Source organism: Peromyscus eremicus, chromosome X, assembly GCF_949786415.1.
Source record: "Peromyscus eremicus chromosome X, PerEre_H2_v1, whole genome shotgun sequence".
Classification (NCBI taxonomy): domain Eukaryota; kingdom Metazoa; phylum Chordata; class Mammalia; order Rodentia; family Cricetidae; genus Peromyscus; species Peromyscus eremicus.
In genome coordinates, this window is record NC_081439.1 from 12305663 (window position 1) to 12325729 (window position 20067).

General features: G+C 42.5%; 1 protein-coding gene across 1 annotated transcript in view; it reads right to left on the minus strand.

Annotated features, from left to right (window-relative positions):
• Window positions 1–1811: 1811 nt before the first annotated feature.
• Window positions 1812–20067, minus strand: part of Dgkk (diacylglycerol kinase kappa) — a 130704-nt gene continuing 112448 nt past the window's right edge. Inside the window, exons 19-28 of the mRNA XM_059251222.1 lie at window positions 19107–19203; window positions 18730–18837; window positions 17970–18083; window positions 17501–17635; window positions 14876–15036; window positions 13939–14080; window positions 12251–12337; window positions 8357–8467; window positions 5687–5810; window positions 1812–4741 (exon numbers count right to left, since the gene is read on the minus strand). Coding sequence (XP_059107205.1) covers window positions 4653–4741; window positions 5687–5810; window positions 8357–8467; window positions 12251–12337; window positions 13939–14080; window positions 14876–15036; window positions 17501–17635; window positions 17970–18083; window positions 18730–18837; window positions 19107–19203 — 1168 coding nt within the window. The 3' untranslated portion in view covers window positions 1812–4652. The remainder of the gene's footprint in view (window positions 4742–5686; window positions 5811–8356; window positions 8468–12250; window positions 12338–13938; window positions 14081–14875; window positions 15037–17500; window positions 17636–17969; window positions 18084–18729; window positions 18838–19106; window positions 19204–20067) is intronic.

The window sequence follows — 20067 nt, forward strand, 5'->3', positions numbered from 1 at the left end:
TGCTCTGCTATATCCCTAGTTGCCTGTGCGGCAAATGTAATTAACATCTGGATTCCTAATGGGACTACATGTATGTGGCAGAAATTAAAGCATTTTTTTTGTAACAGTGTGTGTGTGTGTGTGTGTGTGTGTGTGTGTGTGTGTGTGTGTGTGTAACATGCCATAGCACATGTCTGTTGTCAGAGGACAACCTATAAGTGTGATGTGTGTTCTAGGGACTGAACTCAGGTCATCAGGCTTGGCAGCAAGCACCTTTATCTGTTGTACCAACCATCTCAATGGCCCTAAACTATTTTCAGTGGTGGGGCTAACTAATGTTGGATCTGAACAGAGCCCTTCCAACCTCAAACTCGTTTGGAAGGGAGAGGAGCTTTTATTGTTTGTGTTAGGAGAGCACATTGCATTTTACAATGTTTTCAAGTGTCTTCCACTTCTTTGTAACAGCCTGGGGTATACTCCTTCATCCTACTCTACCCTCCACTAACCATCTGGTTTTACTGAGATTTGTCTGTATACTGCAGAGAACTGGCTTCTAGAGCAATTATGGTGGCAGGTATTTCCCCACAGAAATGTCCTGATTTGCATTATAATCAACCTGAAGGGCCAGTCTTGGTTTGTGTTTTGCTGCCTAGTCCTTCCTTCCAGTGGTACCTGTAGGAGGCCTATTGAGAGCTTGAAGGACCACCCCAATCCATTAACTCTCATCAAGCCCCATGCAACTGATCCTCTACCCTGTTGAAAGAAATGATGAGATGTAGTTATTGGTGATATTTATCCATTTATTAAAATATTTTAAGAAGCAATCACTGTATGAATTTTGAGGACCGGTGTTCCATTTTGTGGGAAGGGCTAAGAAGAATAGGCACACTTTGTGGATCTTTTCCTTCTCCGTTTTTATTTTCTGTTATTCCATCACTATTCCAGCTTCCTCCCATGACCAGGCCCTGGCCCTGCTACTTATTTGCAGGGCCTCTGAGAAAACACAGAACATATAATAGTAAGCAACAATGTATTACAGATTAGCAGACAAATGCAACTCCACAAACCATATAGCCAATCAAGGTCCCTTATTCAGTGGAAAGGTGTGGATGGGGTCTGATTTCTCTGGTATTGGTTTCTGTCTGTTATACAACTAAAACTCTACTGTGTCCTAAGGGAAGATGATGTTGACCCCCAATTGTTTCTTCTGGTCACCTTTTAGTACATTGACAATATCCTCTTTATTCTTCCCTTGCCCTTTTGGGTGTAATCGAGGGCCTTAATGGATAGCTGTTGGCCTCTTACAGTATCAATGCCAGAAGTGGTTGGTGGCAACTTAACTCTATTTGGATTTTTCCTTCCCTGCTGTCCTTCTGGCCAAGAATTAGACAATCAATTCTACAGACAGTACTACCAAAGATACAAACAAACCCCAAAACTTTGATTCTTAATTATTTCTGTACAGAACTGTGGTGGATACTTAGTGTCTGGTCCCACCACCTGAGCAACTGTATTACTTCAAATCGTTAACAATGAAATCCTGAAAGAAGCCCATGTTCTCAGGGCTAAGGAAACTCCAGAGAGAGAGAGAGACAGAGAAAGAGAGAGAGAGAGGGAGGGAGGGAGGGAGGGAGGGAGGGAGGGAGGGAAGGAAGAAGAGAGAGGGAGGGAGAGAGGGAGAGAGGAAGGGATGGAAGGAGAGGAGGAGAGAGGGAGAAAGGGAGAGAGGGAGAAAGGAAGGGAGAGAGAAAGAGGGGGAGAGAGGGAGAGAGGGAGGGAGGGAGAGAGGGAGGGAGGGAGGGAGGGAGGGAGGGAGGGAGAGAGAGAGAGAGAGAGAGAGAGAGAGAGAGAGAGAGAGAGAGAGAAAGAGAGAGAGAGAGAGATCCCTTCTTGCTTTGTTTCCAAAGATGTGTGAACAAGTTCTTAGCATGCCAGCTTCCCTTTACAGGGAACCATTGGTAACTAAACAATGCAGATGGTATCTGGACCATTTTAACAAGCCACACTGGCCCCTTAGCTTATCAGTTTTGCCCCACATTCCGTTCTAGTCCCCATCCTCTAGGTGTCGTTCAATAGCATTCTGACTCAGATAGGAGGACAAGGTGGGGAATGAGTGGGACTTCAGTTGGTACAACAGAGCAACAGCAGCATTACAGTACACAAAGACCTACAGCACTCCAGCAAAAGAAGCAGGGATGGATTCCTATTACAGTTGACTATCATTTGCAATGAAATAATTACAAGACATAGCCCTGCTTAGTCATTACCAAGGTAAGGCTACTGTTTCCTAGGATTTCCTTCTGTTTCCTTAAATTTGCTTATTTAGAAATGATCCAGTTTTTTAAAAGACTCTTCGGAGAAAATTCAACATGGTTCCCAACTATGTGAATGTGCATGTGCAGGTATTAGTTCCTGCAGCCAAGGAGGAACAGTGGCATTGGCGGTTTGTTCTGCTACCTCTTCCTTTGAAGAAAGAGTGACAAGAGGAAACCAAAGACACTGCAACAGCACGCTCCACTTAAATACCTGCACTGTCAGCAATACACATCCTGATGGTGACGTTTAAGTGTTTTCGGCCATCTTTTCCCATTGAGTTTCTCCTCTGGTTGTAGAGCTAGGACAGTTTTGTTTGGCACAGCTATCAAGACATCGGGGGCTACCCCATTGTTAAGTCTCTTTTTCTCACCCCTGAAGAGGTGGAACACAGGCAGCTGGTTTAAGTGGGTTAGGCTGGTGGAGTTCTAGAAAGTTGAGAACCAGTGATCGGAGTCTGGATTGTGCACCTCAGTGAACCAGCCGTTGGACTGAGTCAGGTAAATTGAGCACGCTAAGTTTGGCTGAGCAGTGAGAAAAGGGCAGTTTTCTGGATTTATGACCGAGGGTAGAGATGAGAGGCAGACCAGAGACATTCTCTCCGAGCATTGGACTTTCATTAGATTGGCCTGACCAAGATTGTACACTTAGAAAAAAAAAAGATTCAAATTAAGATTTGGAGCAATTTAGGCCTACTATGTTTCCATGAAAAACTTGGAAGCAGAACGGCAGGGAAGCCCAAGGCTTTTAGCCTTTATTTTCCCCGATCCATGTTCCTTCTGGTCACCCTGACTGCCCCTCTTATACTCGGGGGAAAAGGGGGGAAGATCTGAGATTTGAAGTTAATTTGAAGAGTGCCCCAACAGCCTGTCCAATAGCTGCAGGCCCAGATTAAGCTTGTGGGGAAGAGCACAGGCTGTGGTGGTTGGTAGGCCCTAACTTAGACATCCAAAGGGTAGAGCTCTTTGACATCTTTTGGACTGGGGAAGGGGACAATAAAGCTTGGGCAGTTGCTGATACAGAGCCAGGGGAAACAGGGCAAATGGCAGCATGCCAGCTTGGCCCTTCTCAGGGCATTGGTGTTTTTGTTCCCTTTCTGTGGCCTGGCTCAGTATTTTAAGTGGATGTCAGAATTAGCTGGGCTGTAAGTAGACTCCAGCTACTTCTAAGACCCTAAAAATGCACCAAAAGATTAGGAGCTCCACCAAGAACTAGGGCAGTTGGTAGAGTTATATATGTATGTAGGGTAATAGGGAAGGGGAGGGATTCCTGGGTTATCACAATATATTAGAGGGTCACTTAGAGGTCGAGTTGTATTTTCAGTTCTTAAAAATATATATGTATATATATGTACATCTTTATGTCTCTGTATATAATCTATACTGCAGCACAGCGGCAAAACATTTAGTTAAAAAATCCAGCGAGAATGCAGGCAAGCACTCCATGAAGACATGCAGGCTAGGATCAAGGCAAAAGGACAAGAGCCTGTATGGTTGCCATGAGGGGTGAGTTCCAAACAGTGGGCCCACCCAGCCACGAGAGCACCACCTGGACATGTGCAAAGACATACATGTACACATGAGAAAACACAAAGAGTGTATGGGGAGAGTGGAGGAAGGAGAAGTAGAGGAGGAGAAGGGGAGAGAGGGGAAATGGGATGAGAAGGAAGGCTAGTGAGGAAGAGAAGAAAAAAGGAGAGAAAATGAGAGGCGAGAGGGGAGGTGAGAAAGGAGAGGAGAGAGAGAAGGGGAGGGGACGAGAGGAGAGGAGTGGAGGAGAGACTCATATCTACAAGGGAAGATTCACATGATCATTGTAACAGACAAGTGGATAAGCCTCCAGGACCTTGTTCTCATCTTGAACCAACCACATCCTTTGAAACATCAAGTTGCAATTGGCAGGGATTGGAGGAGAAACACAGCCAAGCCCGAATGCCCTGCCCCCTCTTCATTTTTCTGAGAGTCGGTTTATTCATTCATTCCTTGATGTCAACAGTTTCTCTTCTAGTGAAGGAAACCCATTCCAACACTTCCTAAAGAGATGCACTCCCATCAATTCTCATAGATCCCAGGCTATTCATAAAGAGTCTATCCCCAGTAAACACTGTAGTTGCTCAGGGTACACAAAGAGAAGGAGAACTGAACAAGACAACTCGGAACAAGAATCTTTGGCCAACGAGAAAAATGTAACCCTCTAAGGAGATCTGATTAAGTCCAGGGAAATATGTTAGTCTAAGGATTTGGAGGGTCTTTCTTGGTGGTGCTCAGGTTTGTTCTGATATAATTGAGTTCCGTCTTTACTGAGGTTTTGAATGTGTAGTGGAATTCTGTGTTGAGAGCTCTCCTTCCAGCTTTCAAGGACTACAGCTGAGAACTGGCAGGTGTTGGAGGGTCGTCGTCGTCATCACCTTTTTCTGCATTGCCACGGTTTCTGTGAGGCCAGAACCTGCCTTCAGAGCCCCCCGCAAAAAAAGGGTATAGAAAAAATGAAGTTAGTACTTTGCCAGATGCTTCAATGTGTGAGCCTCAGAGGGGGCAGGGTGGCAGGAGACAGACTAGTTTGTTCCTACTGTAGCAACCATCTTTGAATCAAAGAGGAAGCCACTGGGGACCATACAAACTAAATGCAAATAGGATTAATTCTTAGAAACCGATCATCTATGCAAGTACTGTGGACTCAATCTGAGTCTACAGAAATCCTTTCCAACACTAGAGATTTCCAAATGTCAGATTCTTAAGGAATCAAACCAGTTGGACCATACCCAAGAAAAATATACTTAGATCCAAAAGATTTTCTCTTGGCATCTGAAAAATCCTTATTCATTCAAACTAAAACAAACTGCCGTCCTCTCGTCCTGTTTTCACATGTCTGCTAATGCTGTATCTTTGAAGCTTCCACGTTACCTAAGCCTCAAGTTTAGGAGAGACCATGAGCATCAGAATTGGGACAACTGAAAATTCTAGGAGAGCCTTCTTTTGTATCCCACTCACATTTCAACAATACTTCAGTTATAAGGAAGAATGGTACAGAAAACAAAATTTATATAGTATGAGATTTGTATATCCAGGAACTCTCGTTAACAGAGAGAAGGGATTTTTTGACAGGGCGATAAACCTGTCCCTAGCATCTTAGGAATGGGTCAAACAGTAAGATACCGGTCCAAGTTTAGTTTTCCTTTTGGCCATCCAGCCCACATAGCACCAGTTCCTTCTCAGGCTCGCCCCTTACCAGCCAGTACTCATATCATTCTCTGACTTACTTGGCATTACCTAATACTGGCTTCCTCCTGGAGACCCTTTCCAACATACCATGAACATTTCTGAGGGTACTTTCAGGTCTCATGGAGGAGCCCAAGCTGTTGTTCATGCCCTCTGTGCCTGTGGAATTGACTTACCAAGAAAACGAGGGAATCTGTGGCTTGATTTTGGCTTTTCTCCCTCTTCTTGCTTCTTCTTCCTCAACTTGGGGAATCTAATCCTCAGTCTGTGACGTAAACTGTGAGTGTCAGAAGACTGCTCCTGGGAAACCACAGCAAGAGTAAAGTCAAAATGTTAGTTTACATTCTGCAATGATTTCTATGGGCTCTTTAAAGTGATGGACAAGGATGGCTACAGAAAGCAGGTGGACCTACTCTCAGCTCAGGTACTAGAGTCGCCCCTACTCACTAGCCATATATCTTAATAAAGAAATTGAGCTGTAGGGGTTGGAGAGGGGGCTCAGTGGTTAAGAGCACTTGCTGCTCTTGCAGAGGACCTGGGTTCAATTCCCAGCACCCATATGATGGGGGGGGGAGTTAAAACTAAAATAAATTGAGCTTTAGAAAGAGCTCACTCTTGTGCCATGTGCCTTTCTGGATATATCAATACATGCTCCTTACACAAGCCTCAGAACAACCTGGAAAAATGGCTACTATCATTCCTGCATTAGAAATGAAGCAAAGGCTCAGAATGAGGGGAAGGCTGTGTAAGCAGGGCTAGGGGAGGAGGAAGCAGAAACAAATAACTGTTCATTTTTTAAAGTTTTTGGAAAAAAAACCCAAAAAGCAAAGGCTCATAGGTTAAACATTTCATGTGAGGTCACATGGATTGTTGGGAGTCACTGCTGCTCATATGGCACTTCTTTATAAATAGAAAAATGTATTTCATCTTTCACACCTCCAGTTGAGAGCCCCTATTTGCCGCCTCAGTCAAGCCATCCTCATATAGGGAAGACTCTGCCTCACAGGCTACCTGTTTTCCTGTCTGGAATGCAGAGGATGCTCTAAACAAACTTACTAATTTTGAATGTAAGTTCTTTGCTGGACAGACAACACAGGCTCTGTAATTCCAGTTCATTCTGCAACTCATATCTTGTTTCTGTAAAAGCATTCTTATTTTCCTTCTGTTCCTAGCAAAACGGTTGATTTATTGCCAGGAAATCTAGCCAAACACATTACAAGAGGTTTTGGGGTAATCTTCCTTTCAGGATTATTTATGCCTCCAGTCCCTTCCCTTAGGGTAAGAGTCCAAACCTATCTTCCTCCTCTTTCTGCACAGACCCCAATGACACCCTTTCTTTTCTAGTGCTGCTCCTGGCTGTATCCCCGACCTTCAGAACTGCCTTTTATAAACAACTTCAAGAAAGAGCACAGGACCTTCCCCTCAGTTAGAGTCCTGAGAAGTCCAATAAAGAATTGACCCTTGTCCTGCTCTCCCCCAGCAAAGTGGGTTTCAATCTTCTGTAATCTCAAGATAAGGGCAGTTAGTGTGAGCAACCTCTCCTTGCCTTATTTTCAATTGACTTCCTTTCTTCAGGGCTTTACCTCTCTGGAAATACTGGAACTCAGAAAAGAGATTTTTGTCCCAGGTGAGGAAGACTCACATGTGAATTGGGACCCCAAGGTATAGGATGATTAATATCCAGCTAGTTTGCTCGCTCAGGAGCTTAATGGGAGATAGCTGAGGCAGGTAATAATGGGAAAAGAGTGAGAATTTGCTTTTCTTATTGTCTAACAGGACGTCTTCCTTCCCTAGAAGGCTACTGATAAAAACATGCAGTACACCAGACCTTGTAATGTAATCACCAAAGATTGGTAAATCTTTTTAAGATAATGAGTGGTTCTCAACCTTCCTAATTCTGCGACCCTTTAATACAGTTTCCTCACATTGTGGTGACCCCCAACCACAAAATTATTTCATTGCTACTTCATAACTGTAATTTTGCTACTGTTGGGCTTTGGGGTCACGACCCACAGGTTGAGAACCATTGTTTTGAGACTTTGCATATGATTTTCCTTCTGAAATAGTAGCCTTATCCCTGCACTATTCCAAACATGTCTATATGAGTGCTCACATGCATACAACTGGCATTTAGTGTCATAAAATAGCTATGAGGAGGCAGGCAGGGATTCTAAAATTTGAAATGAATGTTTTTATGGTTGGAAAAATTTTGAGACAATCTCTGTCAGATCACAATGAGAATACTTTACTTTGGTATAGGTGGCCATCTTTGGGATAATTGGTTTATGAATGAATGTGAAAGTTTGCAGTCTTAGAAAAGTACTCAAAGTAGTCCAAACTTGGCAGCATCTCTGCAACTATATTCTATCTGTTACAATGTTTGGTTTTCCTTTTATGCCGCATATTGGCTGGGAGAGGCAATGGAGGGGCAGGTAGCAGCAGGAAGAGGAGGTATTTGGAAGACTGACCTACCAACATGTCCTAGGTATCAAGCAGTTACAACAGCTGTCTGCAAACAACTGGTGTGGCTATGCTAGTATGTACCATATATGGTTTAGTTCTGGCAGCAGACACTGAGCAGGGAGAGCTTGTAGCCTAGACAACAATGTGATCTTCCTTAGTCTTTCTTGCTTTAGAATGGTCTTCTTTCTGGTTATTTGTCCATGGTCACCTACTTGTTCATTTTTGCTGCTTTATTCTGTCCATTTATGATGAGGATATAGGGAGGAGGGTGCCTCATTAATGCTGAAGTTAAAAGTTTGCATTGGGCCTCTGTTACACCTATCCCATGTACTGACCCCATACTATGACACCAAGAGAAAATTCCCACTCCCCAGGTTACGAACCTCTGGAAAAAGGATTTGATTCAACCAGTCAATTGACAGGATCCTTCTCAACTCTGTGTTCATGGCATCCAGGGCAGTTTGTAGTACGGCCTCATCCTCAGCATCTCTCAACTGGCATAGACAAGGAGAATAGTAAGTGTACATTTCCTAGCACTTTGCCTTAGACTCTACTCTGAGTCCATGCTAGGACCAAGAGATCATACAGGTATCAACATACTGTAGCTCAACTTGGCCAAGAGATTATAATGGTGACAAATTGTAGCTCATTTGGCCTACAATCAGATTATTCATTTATCAAAAGTAATACTAGCTTTAGATAGCTCTCTTTTCACCAAGAAGATCCAGGAAATCATCAGATGGATGAGGTCTCTTTGAAGCTGGGTATGCTCAGTTTCACAAGTGAAGGTCTTTTCTCCAGCATGAATTAGCATCACGATTAATGTCTACAACAAGGGTCTCACTCTTGGCTTCCAGTTTCTGAAGCCATATAACTACCCACGTAAGTAAGAGCTGTCACTAAATTCTGAGCATATTGTGTATATCAGGTACCGTGAATACATAATTTCCTGTACTCTCCCCAATACCCTCACAATACCTTACAAGGTATGATCATTCTCATTTCATAGGTGAGAAAGTATAATCAAAGAAGTTTAGTGTTGAAGATTACATGGCTAATGTTTGGTTGTTATCCCTGGAAGGCCTGCTCTTTTCTCAAGGGAAATGGAGGAGGAGTGGATGGGGAGAGAGGAGAGGGACTGGGAGGAGGGAGGGGAATCTATAGTTGGGATGTAATATTTGAGAGAATAAATTTATTTAAAAGAAGATTACAGGGCCAGACTGAATCTGTCTAACTTAATAGCCTACCATTTATACAATACACAAAGGTATCCAGATGCTAGAAGTTATAATAGTTATTATACATTATAATTTAAAAGATAGTTTGTAAATCAAGGTGAGCTTAGGGAAGGACTACCTCAACTTTTCCCTTCCTGGTAGAGGCTCTGCCTCTCTAGACTGTGCTGTAGCGTCTAGTTATTTGTTCTCCATGATTAAGAAACATGTGTGCAGAGGGATTGTCCTATCTAAGTGGTTACTGCTAACCTCCCAGCACACACAAGATAAACTCTGTGTGGTACATGGGAGACTTAGAGATTCTTTTGAGACCATTTCCAAGTTCCAAAATCAGCAGTACAGGGAGAGCATTCATATTCTAAGAGGAAATAATTGGGGCACATGGCAACACACTGATGGACACAGCCCTTGAAAGCATACAGCAATCGAAGCTGGACCCAGCTCTCATCTCTACATGCACTCTCCTTTCAGTTTGGCATCTCTGTGGTCTCTTCCTATTCATGGGACACTTGCTGCTGTAGCAATAGCTAGTGCCAGAAATGTGTGCTGAATGAATCGACAGCGAGTGGGATGGGAGGTTATGGCCAGTCAGAACATGCTAAACGAAAGAAACAAATCAATGCTAACAAATAATGTGTCCTCCTTTGCAACTTAAGACAATACAGCATGGCTTAGATGCACGTGCCAAACATATAATGCCAAAGAAGGGAAGTGGGAATTACTGAATGAGATTCACTTCATTTTTCAAAAAAACTATATCCCTATTACAGTTTACCTACAATGTCCCATAAAGGCCCATGTGTTGTTATATAGGCTTAAGTCTGAGACTGGTGCTATTGAGAGATAGTGGAACATTTAAGAGATGTAGCACAATCAGAAGTATTCTGGTCATTGTGACCATGGCTTTGAGAGGGACAGTAGTTCCTGGGCCACACTCCTTTTCATTTCTAGCCATGAGGTGAGCAACTTTAGTCTCCCACATGATTTTCAGCACAGTGTGCTGCCTTGCCAGATGCTGAAAGCAAAAGATCAAACCATTCATGGACCGAACCCTCCAAAGCTGTGAGCCAAAACAAAGCTTTCTCTCTGTGAGTTGATTATCTTGGGTGTTCATTTCAGCAATGGAAAGCTAATACAGCCCCTCTGCCAAAACTGCTCTTTTTTACTGTCATACTTTCTCAATAGGAATAATCCCCAAATGAAACATGACTGTACCCATCTCATGTCGGTGACAGCCTTTCTGGAGATACATGGTCATTCTTATGTGCTTTGTGCCTGCTCGCCTCATTTTGATGTGTACACATGGATGGAGCCTCACAGGTCCTATCTGAAGGAAGCCTTCTGAAAGCCTCACTTCATGGTAGGGTATGTTCAAGCTGGGATGTTACCTAGCATGGCCTAATTTTCAAGCTATGAGCTTCAAGAAAGCCTAAATTAGCAAGAGGCCAACTTCCCATATTTACTGATGGTTGAACTGGGAATGACATTGAGTTCAGAATTCCAGTTGAAATTGTCCAAAGCCAAAACACCCTAGCTTGGGGCCCAGATGATGGAACGGTGTGGTCTGAGTACTTTAGTCGTTCTGCTTCTGAGGCAGTGTGACAATCAGATATGTAAACGAAAGAGGATATTCTTACAATTTCAACTCAGAAGCCCTTCTTCAAATTCAACTTTAATTAGATCAAAAGCAAGCACAACATCTGCTCAGGGACAACATCAAAGTTGGATAGTTATGAGCAGTTGTCTTCTCAGAGTACAATCACCTTGGGCCCATGCATGGACATTACATGAGGAGAAACATTGTAGTGTTCAGAGTCATAGTTCATCCTCCTTAGTACTTTTAAAGCCCACCTTTTTTTTTTTTTGGTTTTTCGAGACAGGGCTTCTCTGTGTAGCTTTGCGCCTTTCCTAGAACTCGCTTTGGAGACCAGGCTGACCTCAAACTCACAGAGATCCACCTGCCTCTGCCTCCTGAGTGCTGAGATTAAAGGCATGAGCCACCACCACCCAGCTAAAGCCCATCTCTTGAGCCATAACTATGTACCAGGAACTGCTGGGCACTGAAGGTATAATACTTTGTTATTTACGTAAATCCTCTAAATAAGCTGTAGAGGTAAGGTTACAATTCCTATCCTGGAGGTAAAGGAAATAAATGCAAACAGGTGAACTTACACAGTTAGTGTTGTGAGTTGTATTGTGTTCCTCTCAAAAGATATGTTAAAAGTCCTAATCCCCAGTATTTCAGAATGCACCCTTATGAGAAATTATAGCCATTGCCTTTGTAATTCACTGTTAATTTGAGGTCATATAGATAGAGCAGGCCTTAATCCATTACTATCAATCGCCCTGGCAGAATATGGCCGTATGAAGACAAGAGACATTGAAGATAAGATAAGGATTAACAAAGATTGCAAGAAAAATGACCAGAAGCTGGGAAAAGGCAAAGAAAGCTTCCCCTAGGGATTTTAGAGGGATGGACCTGCTGACAATTTGGGCTTTAATGTTGGAGTTTTCAAAATGATAAGCTAGTAAGATTCTGTTATTTAAAGTCATATAAATCCTTGGTACTTAGTCATGGCAGCCTTAGGGAGTTAATACAAATGGTAGGTAGCTAATTTGTATTTGAGCTCAGAGCCCTCAAAATTTCCCCCTATTTCCTGTTACTTTCTCCATGGAGAAGGTAAAATTTCCATCTTGAGAGAAGAGCATCTCTGAGGAGCTCACTCTTTTCACTTGTAGCTGAATCAGGTGTAATGAGAACACTGAGCATCTGATGGGCCTAGTCTTGACCCAGGAGACATTGACCAAAGATAGAAAGACTTTCATCCAAAATATGGTAGTCCCTATGGATTGTCATAAACACACACAGTAGCATATTCAGGTGACAAATACTGCATAATGGCAATTGTGACTGGAATGACGGGAATCATCAGGCAAGCATCTACTCACTATCACACATCTTTAGTACCCTGGAACCAAATACAGAAAGTGGCCATATTCAAAAGAGATGTGCCCTCCCATGCTCCAACCCCATGCACTCACCAAGTTTTCATCCAGGAAAGCTTTGGTGTCATCGTAGAGCCCTTTAAGAATAAATGTAACATCTACTGCATCAGTTCTGCTCAGAGTCTGAGGGGAGAATAAAGGAGAAGAATGGAAAGGACAAGACAGAGTAGCTGGTTAGTAAGTGTGCAGCTGCCTTCTCCACAGGAAGGGAGGAGCAGACTAGCAGGGCATGGCTGTAGCTGGAAAAGTAATATTACAAATACAGCCCGCTGGCACAGCATGAGCACCAACCAGTCAGAATCGACACCAGCTGTCAACGGTCCACTGTCAGCAATATAGCTCTATTGGTGTGCCCCGCAAAGTGGAACAATACAGCTTAGCTTGTGGCATCATTGATTCGGTACAGTGGGCAATAGGAAATTTGCAAACCAGAGGGAAATTTGCAAATCTAAGTGAAAACTACCTTTCCCATGGCAGGTAGAAATAAGTCTAACCATACATATCTCTTCTTGAAACTTGTGGCCTTTGGACCTCACTAGGATCTGGCCTAAAATAAAGTTAACTCACATTTGAACACATCCTGATCCTATTGTATTTTTACCTATTAATGAAGTTTGTGCTCCTCTCCCTCCATCTCCATCCTGTCCCTTCATATCCCTCCCTCCGTCCCTCTCCCTCTCTTCCTCTCCTCCCTCCCTCCCTTCCCCTCCTGTGTAGGCATGAATGAGTGCATATGTGCATGTGTGTGTGCCTGTGTGTGCATGTATATAGTTATGTATGCCAGGGATCATATCCAAGGCCATTCTGTCACCAAGCTACATCTCCAAATTGAAAGCACATTTTAAAAGCAACACTCAAATCTTATGGCAGTGAGTATTGGCATGGGATGGCACATTTAATATTAAATGTCTGATCTGGACCTGTCAAGAGGGAAATAAAAGCCTCTTGGATCTCTGGTTCCAATGACAGGTATAACCTTATACTGTTACACAGGGAGTCAGATGGAATGAGGAAGGTCCAAGACTATGTTTCTTTCCATTTATTAACTATTTCACTCTGAGGCTTATGTGGTGGCTAGCTGCCAGAAACAAACACTGCTTCTCAGGATGATGAAATCGGTCATGGCATTTCCTCAGCAGCCACCTTGGCCTTATAACAATCTAAAGAATTCCTGCATTCCTATCGACTCTATTACTTTATTTTTCAATTTTAGTTTGTTTATATTGTTTAAATATTCACATGTGTATATGCCTGTGTATAAGGATGCGTGTGTGTGTGTGTGTGTGTGTGTGTGTGTGTGTGTGTGTGTGTGTTCCTGTAGAGGCTAGAGATGGATGTGAGGAGTCTTTTTCAATTGCTGTCCACCTTACAGTTTTGAGACAGCGTCTGTCACTGGACCTGGAACTCACTGATTTGGCTAGACTGGCTAGTTAGAGAGCCTGTGAGATCCTCTGTCTCTGCCTTCAAGTATTGGGATTAAAATGCATGCTGCCATGCCTGACAAGGTGAGTGCTTGGGTTATATATAAGTTCAGTTACTCATGCTTGCACAGCAGGCACTTTACCTAGGAATCCATGGCCCCACCCCCGTCTACTCTACCCATCACTTTTCTACCCTATCACTTGCACATGTTCCTCATTTCATTTTTGTTTCCCTTTCCCTTAAACCCCCTTTTCCTTTAAAGTTTGGCTCCTTTATTTCATTTGCCAATTTTCTCCCCTTACCTCAATGGGAATACAGGAAGCTGCACCCGCCTCATTGCCAATGTCTTGGCTATAGAACACCTCATTCAGTATGTTAGCACTGGCATTCACAGAATCCATGAGGACAGACACATGCTGGTGGACCTTGCTCAGGTCATTGAGTCTGTAATAAAGCAAAACCTGATGAGTTTGTTGCTATGGATTTATGGTGTGAGGAGCTGGTAGATTGGGATAAGAATCAAAACAAAAACCCTAGGTCCTGAATTTGAACTCTTTATTCCCTCTTGCTATTTCTGTTCTTCACTAGGTATCCAATGAAGAAAATGCTAGAAATGCTTCTTTAAGCATTCACCTTTGTTCATGTTTGTTTACATTGGGTTTAGATACTGGGAGATTGAATAGGGTGAGAAACTAAAATTGAGGAGGTAACTGGCTCTTGCTGAAACTTCAAGGTCTTTCTAACAGTTAAGGGCAAGGATAAACTATTCATTTATTTATTTATTTGTTCATTTATTTGTTTGTATTTGCACATACGTGTATGTATGTGTGTGTGTGTGTGTGTACACATGCAGATCAGAGGACAAACTGCAGAAGTTGGTTCTCTCCTTCTACCATGTGGGACCATAAAGATCAAACTTAGATGGCCAGGGTTGATGACAAGCACCTTTACTTCTTGAACCATTGTGCTGGCCCAGAATAAACATTCTTATTCCTACTGGGTCTTGGAAAGCAGAGGGAAATAAAAATTCACCTCGGGCTCTAATGGGGAGTGTGAAAACTGGTCTATTGTCAGTCACCAAGAATACTTCCTGCATAGACTGTCAGGGCCCTAATTGTAAGCACTTAGTCAGATTCCTTTCTGAGGCTAAGATCCCCAGTAGTCAACAGATATCAATTGACTATCTCTCCCTATCCATTTTTGGGTTTCCCAGCCCTGTTTTAAGGTCAGTCCTCTTACCTGCTAATGAGGTCTTCTGCAAGCCGAGCCAAGTGCTGCATCTGGGCATACTCCCTATCAGAGAGGCTATCTTGAGATTCCTGGTAATCCAGCTGGGGTGGTGGGGCCGTTTGGATTTCAGTATGCTTACTTTCCCATGTTTTCATTGAGTTCTCAAACTCCTAAAGATGAATATAGTGGCAAATTGTAATAACTGTTGTAGCTATGAGGACATGTGACAGATTGGTCTATGAGTATGACATTTTGTAGGTAATATGGGGTCTAGGTGGTAAAGGAGAGTGAAGACATTCCTATCCATTCCTTTTATGTACCTATTTATACATCTTCCTGTCTTTTTAGTCAATGTATCTTCTGTATAAGATAGTTTAGTTTTTATTGTTAGTACATTGGCTTGTGGGACACCAGCCTTGAATGAGGCAAAAATCTCTGTCTTCTAGAAGCTCAGGTATGAGGACATGGTGATGGATAAGACAGAGGAATGCCTTTTGTTCTCTATTCTTTCCAAATGTATATATTATGTTGTAATGGGGATTTAGATTCAGACACACAAAATTTATTTTTCAATCCTGCTTTTTTCATGGCGTCCAACGTGGTGGCAAGAGTTTCCACCTAAAAACTAAAAAAAAAATTCTAAAACGGAGCTAAAAACAGTTCCTAGTTGTCTCTTTCAAGCTAGCGGCAGCCTGCATGTTTGAGCTACTATGGCGGGTTCCTGGCGTGTATGCTCGACTTGCAGTGTGGCGGGAATGAGGCCTCTGCAAGTGACACATTAAGCTGTGTGGTGGATTTTGCCTTTGCTAGTACAAAACAAAACAAAACAAAAAAAAAAAAAGAGGTTTCTGGGCTACACGCTGCTTTGATAGAAGCATAGACCCACTATTTCTGAGAGTTGATGGCTCCCAGAGCTGGCAGAAAACGTACTACCGCCATGTTGGGAAGCTGAAGTGGGCGGAACCAGCAGCCACAGCACCAGCGCTGTTTCAGGCTTAGAAGGCTGCAGTTTAAAGCAATAGGCTCAAGCTAATATAAAAAAATAAGCCACGTAAAGATGGCTACCACACAGAGAATCTGGATTATGTTCTCTTTGATATTCGTAACTGAAGAAAAACATTTGATTACAAAAGCTGTTGAGTTATGCCAAAATGTATATTTTAAAGGTACCTTGACTTCAAAATTTGGATGTAAGGATATGTTGCTTTGGAAAGGAGGCTCTGCTTTTGTTTCCACAGAAAGCCAGAGGCTATGGATTCGTTCCAGATTAAGATACATTAGGTTTGACCAGCCAAGACCCCCTGAAAGGTCTCCGATGACACCATGGCCCAGATGATCCAACATCCAGAACCATTTCAAGGCAACTGGCTCAGACGATACACCCTCATGGACTACTCCATAATCCTAAAATATTCTTTGTGTCCCCATAAGATACAGCGCCCCCCTCCAGCAGGAAGTAGTAAGAGAAGCTACGCCCAAATTCCCAAATATACCAAGCTGACTTTGGAGATGTGTAAAGGGTAAAACCTTCCTTTTTAAGAAAAGAAAAGGGGAAGTGCTGTGGGATGGTCTGTATGTCAAATGTGTTGCTGATTGGTCAATAAATAAATCACTGATTGGCCAGTGGCCAGGCAGGAAGTATAGGCGGGACGAACAGAGAGGAGAATTGCGAGAACAGGAAGCTAGGTGGGGGAGACACTGCCAGCCGCCACCATGACAAGCCGCATATGAAGATCCCGGTAAGCCACAAGCCATGTGGCAAGGTATAGATTTATGGAAATGGATTAATTTAAGCTATAAGAATAGCTAGCAAGAAGCCTGCCACGGCCACACAGTTTGTAACCAATATAAGTCTCTGTGTTTATTTGGTTGGGCCTGAGCAGCTGTGGGACTGGCGGGTGACAAAGATTTGTCCTGACTGTGGGCCAGGCAGGGAAACTCTAGCTACATACTAGTGTGACTATTAATAAGTTATTTAAGCTCTCAACATGGAAATAAGTTTATCTTCCTTATAGGGTTCTTGGGAGGACCTACGTCAGGCAATATATGCAATGTGCCCAGCACAATGTTGGCATTTTATTAGGTGGGCATTCCCTCCCTCTCTATTGATATTTTTATATTCACACTTCAGAAGATAGCCTCCAAGTCCTGAACAAATGATCAATAATAATTGTAGCTTTTTATTTAGCAGAAATGGGTGACATCTGTAAATGACATCTGCAATATATTAAGGAATCTTATGGAGTCCAAAGAGAACATATTCAATGCAAGAACTGTTATTGAAAGAGTGTATTTCTCCACCACCAAGGGTCCTTAGTTTTCTATGCAGTGTAGTGTAGAGGACAACCTTGTTGAAAGAGAGACAGTGTCTTTTGGACAGTGTATTGCAACTGTCTTTTTACATATAAAAATGTCTTGAGGAGCTTGTTTACAAATGCAAGCTCTCAGGAGCCATCCCTTTCCATTCAGTTCAGTGAATTTGGTGTAGGATCTAGAACTATGCACTTCTAACCATCATTCAAGGTGCCTGATACAAGAGGCATGCAGAGCTCTCTTTGGGGAATTCTTCTTGACTAGAAATGTGATAGCTATGAATGAGGCAATGTAGGAGCTCCAGGAGAACTTTTCTCTTACCTGATCTCTCATCAACATCTGGGCAGTATTCTTGTATTTAATCTTGATAATGCCTGGTCTCTGAATCCATGCTTCCCCATCCACCTGCACTGGGATGCCTTCATCACCATCAATCGTTATCATCACCTCATGGCACTATCACAAAAGGAGAGAGGAAAAAAAGGAAAAATGAAGAAAATACTGTGGGCTACTCTGGTATTGGGTCACAGTGTGAATGTATATTTGAAGAGACACTGGCAGCAGATATGAATCAGATCATCCCAAGGAAAAGCATGTATTACCTATAAGTTTTTGGGGTTTTGGGTCCCTGACACTTGTATCTTCAACATCAGTCGCCACCCTACTGCCTAACAGATTGCCTGCTTCCACTACCCAGGAACTTTTACAATCAGGTAATCGCTAGGATTACCTCACATCCTTGGGTTGAAGCTAGAAATTTTATCTCATCTTTAACCCAACCCTTGCTTACCTGGGCAATTCGATGATGCTGCAGGTTGATGAGACGAGACATGGCCATCTGTATAGAACCAAAAATTGCCACTACCTCTAGCTTCCCATCATCCATTGCAGGGGCGTCATATTCCTAGGGAATAGGAACCATGTCATAATTCTCACAAGAATCCATACTTTGTCCATAATAAATAAATGTGCTTTGAGGACTACTGGTAACATTTTTCCTAGTCTATGAAGAAATGAGAAAACTATACTAAAGGGGAAAAGTAAGGTAAGGAAGCCAGGCTTAGAAAAGGGACTTGTGCTTGTAATCCATTTGAGCTCCTTTGGAGATCACAAATCAACCAATCTCTTCCCTGTCCAGTGCAGCATCGTGAATTCCCAAGGCCAGTTCTATTAGTTTCATGGACTTCTTAGATGAACTCAGAGCAAGGAGCTCATGACTGGTTTTCCAGATGTCTTTACTGACATACTATCTTGGGATGAAGAACATGGCCTCCTAGGTAATCATCTTCTGAGTGTCTTTCAGGCCTTAGTAACAGGAAAGTCAAAACCCAGGGGTCACATGACATAGTTCTGAGGTTCTTATTTGATTCTTGTGCTCTGGAATGACAACTGTTTTAAAAAGGTAAACCTACAGATACTGCCATAAGGATTCCAAGCCAACTCATCTTCCCCAATGTCTGCTTTCCCTTCTGGTCAGCCCGGCAGTCCTTTCTGCACTCATTTGGGAGAGTCAGGCCTCTTGCCCACCCCATTCCTCGCTCCACACTCACTGCGGTTGCCGTGTTGCGTCCCCAGAAGTTGACACCTCCAGCATAGCTGGTAATGTTGAGCACTACAATGCCTTGAAGGTTTGGCAAGGAAATGGCTTTTCCATCACACTGAAAGAAAAAAAAAAGAGGAGCTCTTACTGCCTGGCTTTTCAGATACCAGCACAAAGATCCTTCACAGAGATGGAGAGAGGCTTGGTCTTTCTTTCATACTATCATTTTCTTATCTAGGAAGCAGAAAGAAAACCTTGTGCCTCGTCCCCATGGCTGTGAGGGAGGATCCCCAGAGTTTCATTTGAAAAGAACCAAAGATACAGTGGAAAGGCGATTTCTGAGGCTTCCCTTTTCTGTGCCCAGGAAACATGGCCCTTTCTACTAACCTCCAGGTGTATGCGCTCTTCCAGCTTCCTGTAAGAGCTCCGCAGTAGCTGCTTGCTTCCCAGAAGGCCATACCATATTTTGTTCTTAAGGCGGCTACTGCAGACAGAGGAGGAGAAAAAGACAGTCAGAAGGTGAATGATATACAGGGAAGTGGCTGGGGGGAAGACAGGACGGAGGAAACATCTTATTTTTCAAGTGCTTTTTTTTTGTTTTTAATATTATACTTTAAATTTGTTTTCACTATTATACTTTAAATTTATTCTTTGAGAAATTATACATGCATACAATGTATTTCAATTGTATTCATCCCTTATTCAACCACCCAACCAATTCTTCTGGGATACACTTAGATTTTCTTATCCTCTCTGGTAGGTTGCCCATGTTCCAATGTATGTATAGGCAACACTATCTGGACTCAGTGAATTATTAAAAATTAGTCATGTGTGGTGACACATGCCTTTAATCCCAGTACCCAGGAAGCAGAGGCAGGCGGATCTCAGTGAGTTCGAGGCCAGCCTGGACTACAAAGAGTGTTCCAGGACAGCCAGGGATGTTACACAGAGAAACCCTGTCTCGAAAAACAAAAACAAACAACTGAAAATAAATAAATATAACTATTTTTATTTTCAATGATATATCAACATCTATTTTATTTAATTAGTTTGTAACTGCACCCTGGATAAAAAAATAGATTTACGGGTAATAATTCATTCAAATCAAAGAAAGAAAAATGGCATTTTAATATGACAAGAATTAACATATTTCTAGGCTATGTGGTAATTCACAGAAACACTTTTCAAAAGAAATTTTTTATGAGATGTAAAAGAACTGTGATTTATTTTCAGTTTTTTTCTGTATGAGTAAATAACTAAGCAAATTATCAAAAATTAAAAGAAATTCTGTTGAGATGAGAAGGAACTAGATTTCTCATTTCTAACCAGAACTTGAAAATTAAATTGT